This window comes from Melospiza georgiana, chromosome 3 (assembly GCF_028018845.1).
Source record: "Melospiza georgiana isolate bMelGeo1 chromosome 3, bMelGeo1.pri, whole genome shotgun sequence".
Lineage (NCBI taxonomy): Eukaryota > Metazoa > Chordata > Aves > Passeriformes > Passerellidae > Melospiza > Melospiza georgiana.
The window spans coordinates 66,372,763-66,392,686 of NC_080432.1; the positions used below are offsets into that span (position 1 = coordinate 66,372,763).

A 19,924-nucleotide genomic window follows, 5' to 3' on the forward strand; every position below is an offset into this window, starting at 1 on the left:
CCCAAACCACGTGCACAACAAATCGAACACTTGGTCTTCTCCAAGAGAAGCTGCTCTCCAACACTAGAGCAGCACAACATTGCAGAAAACCATGCATCCTAAGCACTCTGAATGCTCCCTTATATGAAAACTTTTCCCTTAGAATGGAGGCTTTCAGCACTTTCAGATTATGCCATGCAAAACAGAGATGGAGAGGTAAAAACTGTGTTCAATAATAACACTGACTGCTTTCTTTCCAGCAGCACATCTGGCCTCCATGGAAATATAAGAGTAAGCTGCTTTACTCTCCTGAAAAATGAACTGAAGAGAAGCAGCACACCTCTAGAAATACAAGAACATTTTAAGGGGGGGGTGTAAAAAGCACCACTCTCCAGAGCTCTTCCCTCAGCAGTAGGCGATGGAAGTGTTGAACATGTCCTTTTTCCAGCAGGTTGCCAACATTTATCCACTTTCTGCAAGTCCATTTAACAGCAATCAGATGCTGGGCATCTGAATCATGAGAAAAGCAGGGAGTCTTTCTTTACCAGGGAGTCTTCTTAGCCTTTTCCAAGTAATACACCATAATATTAAATTCTTGCTTCTATTCACAGGAATGATGAGAGTTTACCAGAAAAAAAGGCAACAAACAAATTTTATCAGCCTTCAGAAAAACTGGCAAAACATCCCCAGCCAAATTGGAAAGGTAAAAAGTATTACTTCTAATAAAAGAACAGATGCAAATACTAGATTCTCTAGATACAGCAGTGAAATTAAAGTTACGCAGAAAAAAAAAAATTGAAGTATTCAGCTTGTAGAGGACGAAAAAACAAAAAATACATAGAATTTATATGCTGTCATGCCAAAGTCCACTTATTGACCTGCTCTGGATGCCTGTTTCAAAAGTCAGAAAAAGTAGAAAACAGGGAAAAAATTACAAACAAACCTTGCTAACTACAGTTTAAGAAACTGAAAAACAAATTTAAAAAAACCAACCCATTTGCAATGCTACAGAAATGGATTATTACAGAGCATTAAGAATTTGAGGAACATCTGAAACCTGGTCTGTATATTGGCATTTCAAATACACTCCTCATCTTTTTCTGCCAGTACTCTCCATTACACCTGCATTTCTAGGCTCACTTGCCTAGGCTGGAAATGAAGACCTTAAGAATTTCTGGCAAGTAAGCTTTAACACTATCCTTCCACTGTTGTGTTTATAAACTCAACCAGTTCCAAAGTAAAACTAAGTGACTAAATGTTTTTGCCCCAACTATTAAGTGTATAGTTAATGGAAAACCCCCTAGCCTTTTCCTGGACAGATACCTCAGCCCCAAATCTACTTAAATTTCTGACAATCAGTTCCAAAATACTATAAAATAGAAAATGGTTTGACTTTCCAATAAGCTTTTTCCTTCTTACCGGCCATACATACTGTGTGTTTGCAACTCATGCAAAATTGCAAATGGGCATGGAAAAAAAAGCATTTAACAAGAAAAAAATTTTAGCTCCTTGGCACTGCAATACACACACTGAATATTAGAGCTAAGCTTAGGGACACTTTAAATATTCATGAAATGGGAATCTCTGATGAATTCCAGATCATAATCTGGATCAGTCCAGATTAATGAACACCATGAAGATAACTTCTTCAAAACACAGTTTAGAAAAAATTGTTACAGTAACTGTTGTGTTTTGTATTTACTTCTGATCATATACAAAAGGATCAAACCGTTCAAGAATTACAGTAACTTCAGAAATTAAAATACTTTTTAGTGGAATAAAGGCCACTGCTTCATTTACAGAATCCTGCCAACATGTAAAACAAGAAAGAACCATTAGCAAATCTATTAGCTATAAGAAAATTAATTTCATCTACTAGTTGCATGTATATCTCCCCTCTGCCACCACCACCTCTGCTCCAAGATACAAATGGTTCTGGATTCTGAAGTTGTTTTGTCAGTTCCTTTGAGAAAAAAAGCCCTGCTAATCCAAAAAGCTTTAACTGATTTCACTGACCAGAGAGCAGGCCTGGGTCTTGTACTGTAAGCTACTGCTCCCTTTGCTCAGGCAGCAACAGAGCATCTCCACTGGGAGTTTGGAACACATCCTGACATCACCTCATGCTCCCTGGTGTGAGGAAGGACTGGCACAGATTAAGCAGAACCCTGCCACAGCGCATGGCAAGAGGGAAAGGGTTCTCTGATCCCCAGCATCCCTGCACCTCTGGCATACACTGCAGTTTCTCCAGAATGAGAGGGAGCCAGCAGTTTTATCTACACGTCCAAGATGGGGGAAACCAGTAAGAGTTAAATGAAAATTAGCTTTTCTGCAGTATGGATATAAAAATTCAGATTGTAATAAAGGAAATAAAAAGGAAACTGGTAATTCTCAGTGTTGTATCAGCATTCTTTGGAGCTTGTTCTACCTACTGTAGTTACATAACTGGACTCTAGTTTCCCAATTTACAGATTTACTAACTTACTACAGCGTGAAGCCTCCCAGTACTGAGCATTGCAATCAATAATTATTATTGTCTTTTTAGAATTATGATACAATCATACCTAGAAATATTAAAACACCAAAGATTCCCCATATTGAAAAGCAGTATCTAGATTAGTGAAACATTATTCCTCTGCAGGCCAGACTTCACCTTCCTCCACTACTTCTGTCCAAGTTGAGTGCTTCCCTGTTCTTCCCATAATACTAAAAACCAAAAGGAAAAAAACCCAACAACAAAAAACCAAGCATTTGCCAACTTATTTCTGAAAGCAGACGTAAGACAATGCAACTCTACCTGTCAGTGTTAAGGCTCTTTAGCATAAATGAAGTGGGAAGGAAGTTGTCTAGCAAAAGTCATTAAAATAAATTTCCAATGAAAGGTTGCACTAGTGCTTCACTAAGTTACTAGATGAATATCCAAGATCTCTACAGACATCCTGATCCACTGGCTCCTGCTGGATGCCCCCCAGAATCTTAAAAGAGGTGATAAAGCAACAGAAACACCTATTCCTCATGAGAAGAGCCTTTCTGCCTTTTTGAAGATATTTCACTCAAGGCTAGGCTCAGATAGAAAAGCACCTCACCCCAAAATTGAACAATCCTGATGCGCACAGGGCCACCCTTGCCTGCATTACAGTTCAGCTGCAGCAGGGTAGCTCTGTCATGGAGAAGGACAGTGGAAGCCCCTGTGTATTCCTCAGCAGCCACAAGCAGACAGGCTGACAGCTAATGCACATCAGTTGTGCTCAGAGCAGCTTTTACCTTCCCCGCCTCAGCCTTCCTTGACATGAATGACCAACGACCCACATAGAATCACTACTGGTTTTTCTTTAAGTTCACATTTCTGAAGTAAAATGTTTTTGTAATGCTGGATTTCCTGACTGCAGTGCAGCAGTTCTGCATCTAAGTATGCTTTATAGCACAAAAATTGGAGAAGCCTCTAAAAAATTGGACACACCTTTGAAAATGCTTTCCTTACACACAGGACTTCATTTGTATTAGGAAGAGATCTAGTGTTACACCATAGATTCATCTGTTTCAACCATGTGTTACAATTTAGGAAACTTGTACCACAACTGCTTTTCTCGGTCAGCTGGCACTGGCAGATAGTACAAAGGAAATATCCATAGAAATTTCATAGCATGAAATTTCCGTAACTGCATACATTTCTCTTCACAGTTGGCACTTCAGCAGCTCAGAGCTTCAGCCACCCTGCACTGCTCTTGTCAAGAGACAGGGATTCACAGGTTTAAATTGCCTGGTGCCACTGTCAGAAATACAACTGCTGTATCACAGCAGCAAGATGGCAACACCTCATGCTGGTGGCAGCAGTTCCCATATTGACAGAAAGAGGATCAAATTCTGGATTTCTCTTTTGGGAAGTATACGAGGCAGATAAGTGCAGGTTTCTCTAAAACCTGCATCCACTGGAGGAGCAGAAACCATAATTTGAAAAGCCTGGCAGAATGCCAAAAATAATATAAATAATTTTTTTTTAATAAAGAAAAGTTAGTCATCAGCACTAGCTGTAAACAAGTCAAAGTCCTCACATTTTAAACAGCCGTGTCAGTGAGAGGACTTGAACTTCTAGGAGAGCAGCCTAAGCTTTTAGCTGGGATGAACAACAAAGGGCTTTTGGTCACCTCAAGTAACTCCAGTAACACATCTGGTATGAATAAACTTCAGAACAGCTTGCTACAAAAACTGCTTCAGTTAGTACAAATATTCTTCAGTAGGTCTAGCAAGCCTTTGAAATCTGCTGCTTGTGAAATACTGATAAGCACTATGTTGCTCACACCTGGAAGCATAGAAGAGGAAAATGCATTTATTTCTTCCCAGACTTCATTTTATTAGTTATCTTCTAAAAGCTTTTTGGAGGTGGGTTTGCTTTTTAGTACATTTTTTGTGAGGTTTCTTTCATTAGTTTTTTTTCAGAATTACTTTTTCAAATATTTACAAATATTGCTTTTAGAAACAAAATATTCATTCTAAAGGGCAGTTCTAAGATAATAAAACAGAAATAGCATAGCTGGGATACAGGTTGGGATCTCAGGATTGGAGAAATTAAGAAAGCAGAAAGGAAATAATAAAGACAAAAGCCTACCTGAAATATACCAGTTCAGAAATTAGCAGTATATTTTGATTACTCCTAAAGAATGGTTTAAAATGAAGCATTTAGTCTAAAGAGTGACAATACTCTTCCACACAAAAACCAAATAACTTAAAATTATTTTTGCATTTTCTTTCCCCTGCTGACCTTTCCCAGCAATTTGCCCTGTGATTCCTGTCTGTAAAAAACTAGTGGTTTGTAGGTATTTTACTGCTTAGAATAAGTGCAAGACATTTGACTTGTTATCAGCTGAAGCAGAAGCCTTAAACTCCTGGCTGTCCTCACGGTGCCAGCGAAGCTCCAGGGGAGACTCAGGGTAGGCACAGATCTAAATGACAGCTTAGCCATTCACCATTCACAGACTACTCAAGTTGCCATGTTTTAATCAATGCATCTTTGAAAAAACTCCACAGATCAAAACACATGGTAAGTCCCTCTGTGGAAATTATAGGGAATTCTGCAAGAAGTTTAAAAGGGCTGGTGTCCACAATGCTGAGAAAAACAGTAAGAACACAGGAATACAGACAGGACTCCCTCATGTCTTTCCCACCTCAGAGGACTGAGGACACCAGCTTTCTTCCAACAGTGCCTAACATTTTGGTAGATTTAATAATTTCCTTAATAATTTCAGCATGAAATCTAAGCTTGTTCAAAAGCTAAGTGCCCCAAGTCCGAAGATATTTTCACTGCATCATCTTCATCACTGAATCTTACAATGGTTTGGGTCAGACTGACCTTAAAGATCATCTTGTTTCAGCAACCCTGCCATGGGCAGGGACACCTTCCACTACACCAGGCTGCTCAAGGCCCCATCCAGCCTGGCCTTGAAAATACAAAAAACATTTATACTACTAATGAAGGAAACATCCAGGGCTATGATTTGACCAAAAAATGCCTTTTCGTTTTAGTCCCTCTATCAGACTGCAAGGCAAAGTGTGCATTTGGACAGCCTATGCAGAAATATCAAGTGGCTCCTCAAGTGCTATTCCTCTCAGCCTGGAGAAGCAGCTCCTCTCTGTCCTGACTGTGGTAAAGAAATGTCCTCGTGATCCTCTCACAGGCTTTCCTAAGAGACAAGACACAAACCAAACACTGACAATAGAAGAATAAGAGGACACAAGGGACACTTACAGACTCCTACAGAAACAGTACCTTAGGAATTCAAGAGATTATCCATTATACTAGCAACTGCCAGTAAAGTGATAAAGATTTATTATGAAAGAGACACCAATGTTTATCTTTTTAACTACTCTAGAGAAACTGGAGAAAATGTATATTGCTTGTACTGGGCTAGGCATCACTCCTTGTGCATGTGTTCAGCAACATCTGCCTAGAAAACTAGCTTGAAGAAACTGGAACATTTTATACTATGATTTTATTAAACAATAAGCAAAAAATAAAATTCACTTATTTAATTAAAACCTCCCTTTAGTATTACATTTCTTTTCAACACAGTTTTGTTTTGCTTTTAGTAACATCAGAATTAAAGCAAATTCATCCAAAAAGTAAAACTAAATTCAGTAAAGAACTCCACTTCTGGATGAAGAGAGAAGTTCACAGTATTCAGGTATCATTACTCCAAGTTCCCTCACCAGCTCTAACTGCTGGATCCTCACATTACTCTACAAATTTACATTAAAAATGTCTCTTGACCCACTGGCTCACTTTCCTCTGGGCAATTTTTCAACTCTAAAATAAGTTCACTAGCCTGCAGCTACTCATTTGAAGTCAACAGTACTGACTATAAGCATATTAGAACTTAATTAAACACAGACATAAATCTAAGAAACAAGGACTTGTGTAATTTCTTCCCACTACTAAAATATGCTTGCAGACAGATGCAAAACTCACAAGTTGCACGTGCCTACAATATTTCAGGCAGGTATTTAATTAAGTATTTATACTGGATTAAAAGGTCTATCTCATATTGGAATTGACAACAAAATATGAAGTGTTTCCAAAAAAGTACAAACCACAAAGTCTGACACCTTTATACTGTAAGGGACAGGAAGGCAATACTCAATTCCCACCAACATGCATGTGGTTTAAACCACTGGCGCTTCTAGAATTAGAATGGAAGTAAGAAAGAAATGTCTAGGCAAGTTTTCAAGTGTTAAAGAGACTTGGAAATGTTTTCTGTAGTAAAAAAGACAACAGCTTACTGGCCACTTCAGCAACTTGGGCTTTCCTCAGTGAGGACAGATTAACTCTTCAGATCTACCACACAGGACTTCACTGTCTTGCTGAAAATAATTTTTGGTCATGAAAGACCACCTGAACTTAGTTCAGACTTGTCCCACTCATTTTTTGTTTCATATTTTATTTTTGATTCACAGAACATGAGCTTCTTTACAGCTGTCTACCTGTCAGCAAACATCACCACACCCCAAAGCCCAGTGAAACGTGCTCCTGGCCAGCATTACAGGCAGAATGCACACCAAGAACTTGCATTCAAGTGAATTCTGACACAGGAAGCCTCTTGTTCAACTCAAGCATCTGGAACTAAAAGTCATTGATGCAGAATGAGGTCTAAAATGGTTATATGACTAAGATCTCTTAAAAGTGTTAAGAGTAAAACAGATCTTAAAATTTTTAAGATGTTGAAACAAATTACAGCTGCTTTCCATGCAGTTATAAGCCAGGTGGGTAGATAACCATGCCACGGAGCATAAAAAAAGCAAAGAGAAACTGTGATGTTTTCCAGATTTACAGCAGTGCTTAAAAATATTAGTCTGAGAACTATCTATAAGCAGTTCAGTGGTTTAAAAAAGCAGCAGATTTTCAGAATAACTACCATGCACTACTAAAAGAGGTGCTTGGTTACATTTTGGTGTGTTCATAGTGACTTATTTATGGAGTATTGTCAGACCCAAGAACAGAATCTCCAAGCACCCAAGCAACACTGAAGCAAGGGAAATTCAGCTGCAGAAATACATTCAAGACACCCATGTGATTTAGAGATATTTCCAAATACTGACTCAGATACTCCCCTGAATCACATCTGAGCTTTCCATTGGGTTAAGCACCTGAAAAGCTTTTTTCTTGTTTAAAACATTACTTATAAACTAGTCATCAATTAAAAATGTACTGCAAAACTCCTACCATGAGTGAGGAACTCCAGTGATACCAGACCTTTTCAGAATCAATTTACTGCACTGCTCCACGTGCCCAGCCTTCCCCATGTTTTCCTTTCTGAATACCAACCTTTCCCAGATCCTCAGATAAACTGGGGACTCAACAATTTTGAATTTGATAACATTAATTCCAGTTTCACCATGACTCCAGCAATGCATATAAATGCAGCAAGTGTATAATAAAAGGTGTATAATAAATGCAGCAAGTGCAGTATGGGTTTGTATTTACGGATGTCAGGCAGGATGCATTTATCTCAAGTGTGATTAAAATCTCTGCCTAGATTAATCATTACTGTACCTCTGAAATCAAACTGCAAAACTTACAACTGTTTGCTGAACCAATATTTAATGGTGTGTTTCAGAAGCCTGCTGTGCCAAGTCCCCTAATGTTTGCCTGAAACTTCAGGGCACAGTTCTGTCTCTAAAGAACAGAGCCAGTAAGATGTGAAGGTTTCAGAAAAAGCCAGCAGCATTCACCAGAAAAATTGCCACATTGTGACCTACTCATTAAGACAGCTTGTAGTCACACAACAGTGCTGCCTCTACGAGAGCAGAGATTAGAAAAAAATTAGTAATTATCTTAATAATTGGAGAGGGACAAAGTTTCACTAAGGCTATCTAGCAAACTTTAAGCCCTTCCAGACTCAGCACACTATTACACATTGTGGATCTCAATGTACCACATGCACAGACCATTCTAGAAGCAAATTAATACCTGGCAAAGCAAACTAAGCGTACGTTAAAATGATGCTGCTTCAAATAAACTTCATAAAATACATAAAATACAGAATGCAATAGCTGAACTACTCAAGTCCCAAACACTGGTAAATATTAATAGGAAAACACATGCTGAATAGCATGCTCACTGAAAGCAGCTGGGAAGGAATCTGACACACAGCAGGATGAGCTCTCCACGTGGAATTCTGCTAAATTCTCTGTTACTTGAGTAACCAACATTAATCAATATATTAATGTTTTCTTATATCTCAGTTTTTATTAGAAACACTACTTTGTAAAAGCCTATGTTTACTTTCATTTTATGAACACAAGTGAGGAAACAGCTACACCAACATAAATGCATTATCATTTTATCAGATGAAGCTTCTTTACTCTAGAAGTGGGCAAGGTTCACATTTTTTGGGTTCTAAAGTATCCAAGCCCACAGCTATTTTAGGCTTTTCTCTTGGCAGTGTAGAAAAGTACAAGATCCTGTAAGATAACAAACTTTATTTCATGATAAATGGCAGCTCAAATAAGCAAAGCTCAGTCATTAGACCTGGCCAGAGAATACCCACCACTTGAACTGGACATTAATGACCTGCAATTTAATGCAATGTGCACACTAGCAGTGTAGGCATATCCCACTTTAACACAAAGAGTTAGAAAAAAAGAAGAAAAGGAATGCTTGAAGAGATGCATTTAATAAATAAAATAAAAAAAACTGAAGAGATGTAATGAATGACAGAACTGGATTAAGTCATGCAACATTGAAAGTTTGACAGAACACCTCACAAACTTTTCTTGTACCAGCAACCTTTACAGTGACAGAAAGCATCAAAGAAGTCTGAAAAGAAAGTTAGAACTTCTGCTTCCTTACGAATTACTAGAAAATTTGGCAGCTTGACAGAATGTGCCAGAGCTGTTGATAAAAAAATTGTCATTCAACAACCTTGATACAAACATCCAAGACTGTGGTCTAGTTATTTGCAGCAAGGAAGATGTTTAATTTTGTATTCCACAAGCAATCATTTTCAGAAGAAAAATATAGGGCTATTAAGGAAGGAAATTACAGCACTGCTGAAAGAAGTGTGCTGTAACTAGGTAAGCACTAATTACATTATATTATCATATGTAATTGCAATATTCAATTACTGAATTAAACCTTGACCCCCCCAAAAAAAGAACCAATGCAGTGGAGGAAATATGACATTTAAGACATTTAAAGACATTTAAGCTTCACTCTCAAATCCCATGAAGTTATAAGGTGAAGTGAAGCACCTCATCAATCATTGCCTTACTGCTGCAGAAAGATGAATTGTATAGGCTCTTCAGGCAATACTAGAATTTAAATAAGAACTAGAAAAAACAATAAATGTAATAGCCTTATATTAATTGTCTTTCTTCTGGAAACCACTTACACAATCACCACAGAGGGAAAAAAAACCCAAACTCATCATGCAGAAGGGAGGTACGGTCTAAAGCTATGCTAAGAGTATTTTTATAGCTGTTCTTGCAAATTAGCCATTTTGTTCTATCAACCAGGAAAGCAAACACTTTGCTTGAATTGAGATGACAACTAATCTTTGCTCTGAACAATGAGAACTGCAGTCTCAGAAGGCTGGGAAAAGCAAAGCAAGTCCAAAACCTACTGTGTTTAAACAGAGATACCATATGAATACACAAAATAAAAGCACAACAGTTCCCATACCAAGGATGGCAACTCAGAGCAGAAGTCAGTAACTCAATGACAAGTCATAAGAAATAAGACCCATCAACCAGTTCTTCACCAGTCTCCACTTTTTTACAGGAGTGGGACTGAACGATTTCACCTGAGCAAGTCCCACTTGCAGAAACCCTGGGCCAGCCATGGCTGCCTCTCCCCAGATGCAGCTGTTTCGCTTGGGCTCCCCAGAGACCTCCCACAGGCTGCACTGCCCATCTTCTCACCACCTCCTCCTCCTTCCAGCCACCTATTTTGCACATTGGAAACCCCTCCCATACAGTGGCTTCCTTTAAAGGGCAGGACCTGGGGGAAGAGCTGCTGTAAAATACAGGAGGAAATAGATTTTACCCACAAAACACACGTTCACAGGCAGAGTCGCTGGTTTGACTTTACCCAGCACACTTCTGTGAGCACGCACCCTGTTACCAGCAGTGCCCAGGATGGCTCATGTGCCCTTCATTCCATGCCATGTCCCAAATGTCTCCTCACAACTACACAACAGCCGGACCAGGCTGCGTAAGGGCAGCTCCCCACAGGAAGAGCTGTTCCTTGTGCCCTTCTCCCCTTACTGTGGGTCTTACAGAGGACTATCTGCCAAAGTTAAATGATTCTGGTCTTAAATGTCTTTTTCTTTTTTATATATATTGTTGACAGAGGTTTCTTATTTAGACAAAGCTCAAAGATAAGGAAGGTTTGGGAAAGAAAGTGATATGCTCAGAGTTTAAGTTAAATTTTCCTGTAAGCAATATGCCTTTTTTTTCCTCTCTCTTCAGTAGCACTTGAATTTTGCTTATTGGGCTACTACAAGATTGCTCTGTTGTTTGAACTTTCAGTTACTTGGGAAGCTCCTTTCCAATCATAAACTGCTGAGAAAGCAGGAATGCAACTAAAGAAAATAAAAGCACAAGCTCTGGTTTTCAGCCCTCCAAGAAGTGAAATTCGTAAAGTGAAGTAAAGTGAATTCGGAGAAATTGTCATTGTGAAACACACTTTGAAATAGAAGAGGTTTAGCTTTAAATGCTGAACACTGCAATAGGTATTTACTTAAAATAATTCTAGATATCAAAATGCTCATCTGTTCTATTGCAGGGCTGGTTGAAATAAATCACTCCCACTATTTCACAGTCTCTTCTCTATTACCTGATTTTAAAATGTTTTGCAAGACTGCTTCCAACATCATAAATGTTACAATTGCTTGTAAATTTAATACAGGAGGGAACCCACGTATTTGAAATGGCAAAATTCTCAAATGATTTTTACCTTGGTGATCTCTGTAAACTTTTAAATTTGCCAGATGCCCTAATCAAATAAGGAGAGGTTTACTGAATATTCACTCTTCCAGGACCTTTTTCAAGACCTGAGAATCTGAGGAGGAAGATAATTCAGAGGAAAACCTTGAAAGAATGCAGTAAAATGAACCTTCTTACCAAGCTACAGTTACCTGTAAAGCCTTATTGCCAAAGTAATACTTATATATGAGAAATTCTACCAGAGTGAAAACTTGAAACTCTGAATCTATAAACCAGATGTAGCTTATGACATTTGATACCAGACTTCCTTCTCTTTGGCTGCTGTAATCATGTTTTTAAATGATGACCTCTGGTAATGAGTCTCTGATGACTCTGCCTAGGTGCTCAAAATAACTTTGAAAAACTGAGTCAGAGGAATCATTACTCAAGAACAGCATCACTCAGAATCTTACCAGCTCTCCAGCACAGAAATGAGAATCCTTGAACTGGTAATTGCTGCAATTTAACATAAACCACGTATCACTGAACCTTTAAAAGACCATAAGGCCAGACAGAAAGACAAAAGAACAGAAAACCTGTGTCTTCATAAAATAACTGCATCAGTTCTCATACTCATCCTAGCATCTCACTCCTCCAACAGGTGTGGTTAATCTGCATTACCAACCATTTTGCTCTTCTCTAGTCATCTTGTTTCCCCTTAAAAAACAAACCACCAAACCAAAATAACCTAAAAAGCCCCAGGAAGTACCCCCACGTCTACTTAATACTAGCCTAAAAGACCCAAACAACATTTTACATCCTTAGACTGTAACATCAAAATCATTGCTTCATGTAATAATTTTGTTCCATCACAACCTACATACACAGATCATCTGTGATCTCGTGTTTTGAATTATGTCTTGTTTTGCTTGAAATAACGGAACATGTTGAATGGATTAGGATGTGATCTGCATAGAAGAGGATCATCCCAACTCACAGATGCCTTAAGACTGATTAACTGAATCTTCCTTTAAGATGCGATTTACGAAAGGAGTCTACTTCCAAAGTTAGGACAATGCAGAATGCAGATCAACAGAACACAAAGTCTGGGTATTTTGGAGGGTTTAGCACAGAGGGGTACTTCACTTCCCTACTGCAAATCAGAACAAGGAATTGTTTCTAACCAACTCAAGTGATGGTATAAAGGAAAATGTGGGACTTTGGGAAGCCTTACACTGCTGTGAGTAACAGAGAATGAAAAAGAAAGATGAAAGGAAAGATACACACTTAGGGATAATAATCTTTAAGGCTAATGTGCTGTTACCTTTCCCTCCCTGAAATTTTCATATGTAAATCATGACCTTCCTTCACCACAACTACAAGAACTATGCTGAATTCAACTATACCTGGTCAGTGACATTAAAAGAGAAAATCCAACGTGTTTAGATGGACAAGAAAGCCTTGAACAGCATTTCCTTGTTTTAGAAGTACTGTTAAATTGTATCTTCTTTAAAGAACAGAATATTTAGACTAAGCTTTCATTTCAAAGGGCTTCCTCCCACAAAAAGGGGCCCAGTCCTGAAAACAGAACCAGATAAATGAGTCCTCAAATTACACAAACCATTAAACAATCAAGAACACAATGGTGAGATATAAGTGCCCTTATATGTTATAAAGAAAAAAAAAACTGTTGGAATTGACAGTAAGAGGGGCCCAACTTCTCAAAGCTTATCAACAACTGCCTTATGAAATACCTCTCTTGGGAAAGCAACGTCACCAACATCAACAATGTTACACGAATAAATCAGCTCCTAGTTTCAACTTCTAAATTAAAACTCACCATATGTTATCAGCACAGGTTCCAGAAGAACTGGAAGAACTGTCTGCCCAGAGCCTATTCAGTTCTCTCACTTCCTTCTGAAATCAGGGCTTAACAAATGGCAAAACATCAGCCTTTTCAAGAAAAGGACTTGCCTACATTTTAAAATAATAAATAAGTTTAAAAATAGGCTAAGGTAGAGAGAACGTTGTTTAAAAGCCAGCATATTGCTTCCTGACAATTCTAGCTCTCCCTATTCAATGCAGCTCAAAAACAAAAGAAAGGACATGAGTAAAGCTGGGACTTGGCAAACTCCAGTGGGGAAATAATAGGAAAGGCCAAAGAAACCACAAAGGAACAAATATATGACAATTTCACCTGTGGCTTTTGTAAGCAACTAAGACATAAATATTTACCAAACTGCATCTTCCTTGTGACCAAGTTTAGAAAATTTTTTAGGCTCAGGCACTTTCTGTGTCACATAATTGTGACACAGTTAAAAAGAAGGAATTAGTAAGGTTAACTCTCCTTCTGAAAAGCATCCAAAATCAAAGTATCTAGCTTAAATCACCGGTTCTTAAACGTGGACATGAAATTGCTTTACCTCTGAAGTTGGGTTCAGTTAAATGACTGTGAAACTCCAGGAGTCCCCTAAACAACCTTCTTTTTTTTCTTATTTTGATAGGGCTTAACATTTGTTTCAGTTTTTTGAGCACATAACCTTGAGCTAACCACAAAGTCCACTGCCAAGCTACAGTAAGGATCTAGCCAACAGAAGAACTGCCTCCAGAAACCTTAGATCCTCCATTTCCCATTTATATTTTCACCCTTCTCTGTGAAAGTCTCCTGCTGCCAACTATACCACCCCACCCAACCTGCTGCCAACTATACCACCTCTGAGCAAACTTTACTGCAACTGCCTAGAACTGGAAAAATGACACCACTGTTTCCATTCAGTGAATGTTTTTGCTATTTCAGCAACTTACTGTACCTTAAAAACAGGCCTGACAGGTGTTGGAGTAGACTCCTGGGATGTCCATACAGCATGGGATGAGGAGCAAAAAGGAGAAGGAGCAATGGTCACTGCTAATTTAGCTCACATCATCAGACACAGCCTCCACAGCCTTCAGAGTGCTTAAGGCTTGTTTCGACAGAAGACTCCCTACCTAGTTGCTAGCTAACAGATATGCTAGGAAAGCATATTTGTTAGCTAGTAAAGGCTTCTTGGTATGAAAATAGTAGTCCTTTCCCCTAAAAGCTTCTATTGTTTCAATAAGAAATGCATTGCTTTTGAATGGTACAGAGCAGAGCCAGCACATTACCCAACCGTATATCACATCTTCATACATGAAAACTCAAGGAATTTAATTGCTCTGGTTTATCAAAGTGGGAGCAAGAAAACTGGCCAAGGATCACATGCTAGCTATGGAAGAAACCCCTATTTGCATCCTTCATCCTCATGAAATCTAACACCTTGATTCAAGCATCTGTAAATCTTGTAGAGAAAATGATAAATCTGAAAACAGAAGCTGGGCGAGTTCAGATTCAAAAGAAAGATGTATCAACAGCAAGAGAGATGGTTTAAAAACAACAACAAAAAAGACAGACTGAATTTTCCGTCATTGAAAGCATTCAAATCAAGACTGAATTTACCCCCAGCCTTCCTTGGAAAGTATATTCTGGTTTAAACAGGAATCAATTCAGGAAGCACTAACAGCCCATGCAGCACAGGCCAGGCCAGACTGTCAGTCACCTTTATCAGCTATATAGGATTTGACACCATTAAAGTTCAAGAATTCATACTCCAGACAACTATAGTTTAGTTTTGTTAACATTTCACATAAAATACAAACACACCTTGCATATTTCTTTCAAAAAGAGGCAATTTGTGAAGGAGCACAAGCAGAAGGTGAGAAATTTGTTTACAATTTAAAAAACAAAAATTTATGTTCAAATGAAATGGTGACTGGTTAGGTGGCTGAGCTCCTAAAATCTGTTTTTTCAGCCAGTTACTCCTTTACCCTGCTCAAAAAGACAATATATCCTTTATTATAGCTGATGTTTGCACAACATGAACAAAATAAAATCCAAACCAAGGCAGTTTGCAGAGAGGGACCCATCTCCTGGGCAGAGCTCACAGAAAATAAAGTAAGCTTTTCTTCAGCACTGCTCAGAGTTACCAGCATAACAAAATAATAGCAATAAAATATCAAAATACTCTTTCTTGACTACCACTTACCAATTTTAGCCTTCAAGTCTAAGTATATTACCATATCTTGCAATGTGTAGAATGAAAAAAATTGCACCACCTGATTTTAAGCCAGTCTGGATTAGGAAGTCAGAAATTATACGCCCTTCCGTCTGGGGCCATAATGTTTCCAAAAAATAAAGAACAGCAAAGTGAAAGTTTCCTAATGTATAAATAAAATGGATCATGTATTCGGCACATAACACAGGATCCCATGAGGACACTGCACCTCAAAGTGACCTGAGAAACAGTACTGTGTATTATGTGGTATATACTCACCAGAAGTAATTTTCTTGCTACCTACAATCATTAGATTGAGTAAAAAATATTCACACGCACATCCCATGAATTACTGGAACTCACCAACGTAAAAACCAAATCTATTAACAATATTCTAAAAGCTCAACAGAGACATAAATTTCACTATATTGACTATATTCATTGTTTTTTTAAACTGCGTAAGTGATTTTGAAACCTAAAATCAAGTTCTCAGTGCTTCGGAAAAAGTTAACCCAAACTTGAGCCACCACCATCTTACATGGTTACAAAGACAGCTACTTATACACTAAATCTGACACATTCAAGATGTGGAATTTCTTCAGAACTGAGAAGAGCAACATAAATAGTGCACTGTATGAGAAAGGCCTCAGTAAAAGGAAGTTTTTTAAACTGCTAGCCAACCTAATGGAATCAGGTGACTCAAAGTAATACTTCAAATACCAAAAAAGTCTTCCTGAGATACTTAGACATGTCACAGATGAGTTGCTGGTGCATGTTAACTCACACCTACACAAGCAGAGATGCTTTCATCAACCAATATAGTAAACAAATATTGTTTGTTTAGAAAGGGGCCACTTTCAGATAGGACGGGCTAATTTTGACAGCAGCATTAGCAGCAGATACTGTTGAAGAACTGAACAAACAATTTAACTTCCTGTCTTTTTTTTGTTGCTGTTTGGTTTGGGTTTTTTTTTTTTTTTTTCGCGTGTAAAATCACAGCTTACTCTTAAGAGGTCGCACAGTGCGGACCCTGTGCTCCCACCAGAGACACGGCACAGCCACCCCCGGATGCTACCGAGGGGGTCAGCATCAGCTGCCCTGACGAGCGGGCCGGGACAGCCGGGCCGGGACAGCCGGGGCCGGGGACAGCCGGGGCCGGGACAGGACAGGACAGCCGGGCCGGGACAGTGGAGCCGGGACAGCCGGGCCCGCCGGTGGCCGAGGCCTCTCCCAGCGCCCCGCCGCTCCCCGGGCAGGGCGGCAGCGGGGCAAGGGGCGCCCGGGCTGCAGGAGCAGCACCCTCGGCCTCCGGCGGCTCTACGACCCTACAGTCGTTCCGCCGAGGAGCGGGTACGGAGGGGCACAAACACGGCAGAAAAACAACTTTCCCCCGCCCCGGAGTCGCCGAGCCCCGAGCAGGGGCCGGGCAGTGGCGCCGAGGCCCGAGCGCGGCGCTCCCTCCGTCCCTCCCGCGGCCGGCGGCAGTCTCCGGGGAGGGACCGGCTCCCCCGGCCCGCAGCCCGTCCGCCCGGGACCCCCGCCCGCCCGGCCGGGCCCGCTGGCGCAGAGCGCCGGGCGCTGCTCACCTTGGTGGCCATGGCGCTGCCGGCCGGGCTGCGCTGCCGCTCTGCCCTCCCTCTCTCTCCGTGCCGCGGCTGCTCGCTCGCTCGCTCGGTCGGTTGGTCGGTGTGTCCGGCCCGCCCGCCGCCGCCGCTGGGCCGCGCAGGCGGCTCCTCCTCAGCGTCCCCGGCCGCCGCCGCCGCCTCCTGGGGGCCGCTGTGCGGCTCAGCAGCCAAGCGCCGGCGCTGGGCAGGCGGGGGCTGGTGTGGCCGCGCCGCGATGCCCCCGCCTCGGCCGCACTTTCCGCCGGCTCGGCTCGGCACCGGGGGTAATGGCGGGGCTGTGTGCCCGCAGCCTTTCCGGCAGGGCCCGAGGGACGGAGGCACCCGCCGCGCCGCGCTGATCCCCGGGGGAGCCGCCCCGGCCGGTGCCGGGGACGATGGGGGCGGGCGGAGGGAGCTCGCCCACCCCCCATGCCCTCAAGGGCTTTGCTTTGTAGGCAGAGTTTGGCCTCACATTCCCTCGCGTGGGGGAGAGAGCCCGCAGGAAGGCGTTATGTGCCCCTCGGGTGCCTTTGAATGGAAATTTCAAAGCAACCATACAGCAAGAAAAGCAATTTTTTCCTCGGCCAGGCTCCATCCACGGCTGCCAGGGCAGTGTACGTCGTCCCTGACCCGTTTCGGCAGGGCCTTGATGTACAGCAGTTATCAGCAGCAGTACGAGGCACCAAGGAGCTATAGCTGCTCAAGGGCGGTAGCATTCCTGTTGGGCACTCTGACCATCTCATAAAAACTGCCTGCAGCCCCACTGGACTCCCAGCCTGCAGGAGAGAGGAGATGGGAGGCTAAAGCAAAGGGAATTTGGAAATACGGTGGCAGTGATTGTGCAAGGTACTGCACCATCCAAAAAGTGCAGCTTCTTGTTGGTATATTTATAGTGGTTGGCCTGGAATCAGGACACTTCCTTTCTGTAGAAGGAAATGCACAGTGAAATCATCAGGGACGCCAGGGAGAGCCCCAGGAGGCAGGTAGGCTGTAGGGAAACTGCATAGAACTCTACATCTATATTTCCTTGCCCATAGAATTACAAGATTTTTTTCTGCCGTTGGTATAGTTTCTCAGTGAGAGCTTTATTAAAAGAGAAAAATACATTCACAGGCTGAACATTGGAAAAAAATTTCCTAGTTGGACCTGTGAAATAGTTTCCGTGGAAAGTGAGGATGAGGAAATAAGAGGAAGCTGACTGTTCATTCACCACCATTTTTTGAGTGATTGAACTGATTAACTTCAGAAGTTTCCAAACTCATTTGCTTCTGGTTTTAGCTTTTTCAGAATTCAATTAAATACAACATTTACAACTTCCTACTCTCTGTAACAGCAGTACCTAAAGTGAAACCTTCCTGTGTGGCTCACAAGTGACGTTGTTGGACACCACCTTTAAGGTGAAGTATTGTATTTAGCATCAGTTTTGCCATGTGGTCCATCAATAGACTGGCATCTCATCTACCTTACAAGCAAAACTCTCTGAAAGTGGCTTCATTCCTGTACCAAGACATCCTGTTCTTCCATTTTCTCAGCAACAATCTTTCCAACATGGCATGTTTTGATCCTTTTTTTTATAAAAAGGGGAGAGGTATGGAGCCCAGAGACCCAGCACTGTCTCCTTTAGGGATCCCTAGCTGATAGGACTGTGAAGCACCCTCTGTCCTTTCTCCAGATGCTGCTTTGCTATGTGAAATATAATAAACTTGTGGCTTTAGCATAAGCTTGAGTCTGTGTCATTCTTTACCTGTGGTCAGCACAACTGCCAGAAAAGTTTAATGTGCAGCTGCTACCCAGTGTGGTTTAGCAGAGTTCTGCTTGCCATCTGGGGAATGAAGAGCACAGTCATGATTTGTTCAGCCTGTGTGCTTAAAGCCTCCACAGTTTTCCACTGTGAGGTACTCCTGAAAACGTCTTACTTGTCAAGTTTGAGGGATGAAGGAAATATTACCATTTCTCTCAGTGTGAGAGAATATTCTGAGGAAAAAAAATTAATGGGATTTTTTCAATACTGTTTGCAATTAATTGCTGTTAATTCTTGTTTCAATGAAGATATTCTTAGGAATCGCTTTGGATTGCAACTAAACCTATCCCTTCTTAGCAGTAAGCTAACAGAGAGCCAAACAGCCACAAATTGCCAATGAAACCACCTAAAATTTGCCAGACTTCTCAAATTAGTTACTTTTCTGCTACCAAGCTGTGTCCTAGTTAATTAGGACTAGATGTTTGCTTAGCATTAGATATAAAAGAAATCTCAGTGGCTTCAGTGGGGTTGTTTACATATCTAAGCATTTGGTAGTTTTGAAATGTAGTGCTCTGTGTGGAGCTTATCAGCTTTCAAACACAGCTGACTAATTATTCACTTTGTACTAAAGCCCCAATGTATACTATAATAAATATCTCCACCTCAGAAAAAACCAATCAGTAACAGAAGAAAATCTCCTACCCAGCATATAAGTAAATTCTCTCTACAGGTTTTTACTAGATGTGTGTTTTTGCAGCTAGCTGGTCTGCAGTGGTTCCCAGGAACGCAGAGTTCATGGGGAAGTGATCTTCTGCAGAGCCTCATCAACTGAAAAGCTCCTGCCAACAGTGCTATGCAGATTTTTTAAATTAAAGCTGGACTCTGAGAAGGGACGTGGAGAACATTTGCTGAATATGTTCTCTGCTCAGCAAAGCCTGCCTGTAGCTTCAAGCTCACAGGAAGTCAAGTGACCTTGTATGTTCTGACTTATGCAAACTTGGTGGGGAATGATAAAGAAACAGTGTTCTTCAGATAACCTTCAAACTGAAAACCATCTGGAGAAAGAAGTACATTTTGGGTTTATAAGTTACCGTCCTCAGGAGCTCCTAGAGGTGGTG

General features: G+C 40.9%; 1 protein-coding gene across 2 annotated transcripts in view; it reads right to left on the reverse strand.

Annotated features, from left to right (window-relative positions):
* The window catches only part of SNX9 (sorting nexin 9), a 61,412-nt gene extending 44,261 nt beyond the window's left edge, over window positions 1-17,151 (reverse strand). For both annotated transcript variants that reach the window (XM_058021496.1, XM_058021495.1), the window contains exon 1: window positions 17,048-17,151. In XM_058021496.1, the coding sequence (XP_057877479.1) occupies window positions 17,048-17,059 (12 nt within the window). In that variant the 5' untranslated portion in view covers window positions 17,060-17,151. The remainder of the gene's footprint in view (window positions 1-17,047) is intronic.
* Between the last annotated feature and the right edge of the window lie 2,773 nt (window positions 17,152-19,924).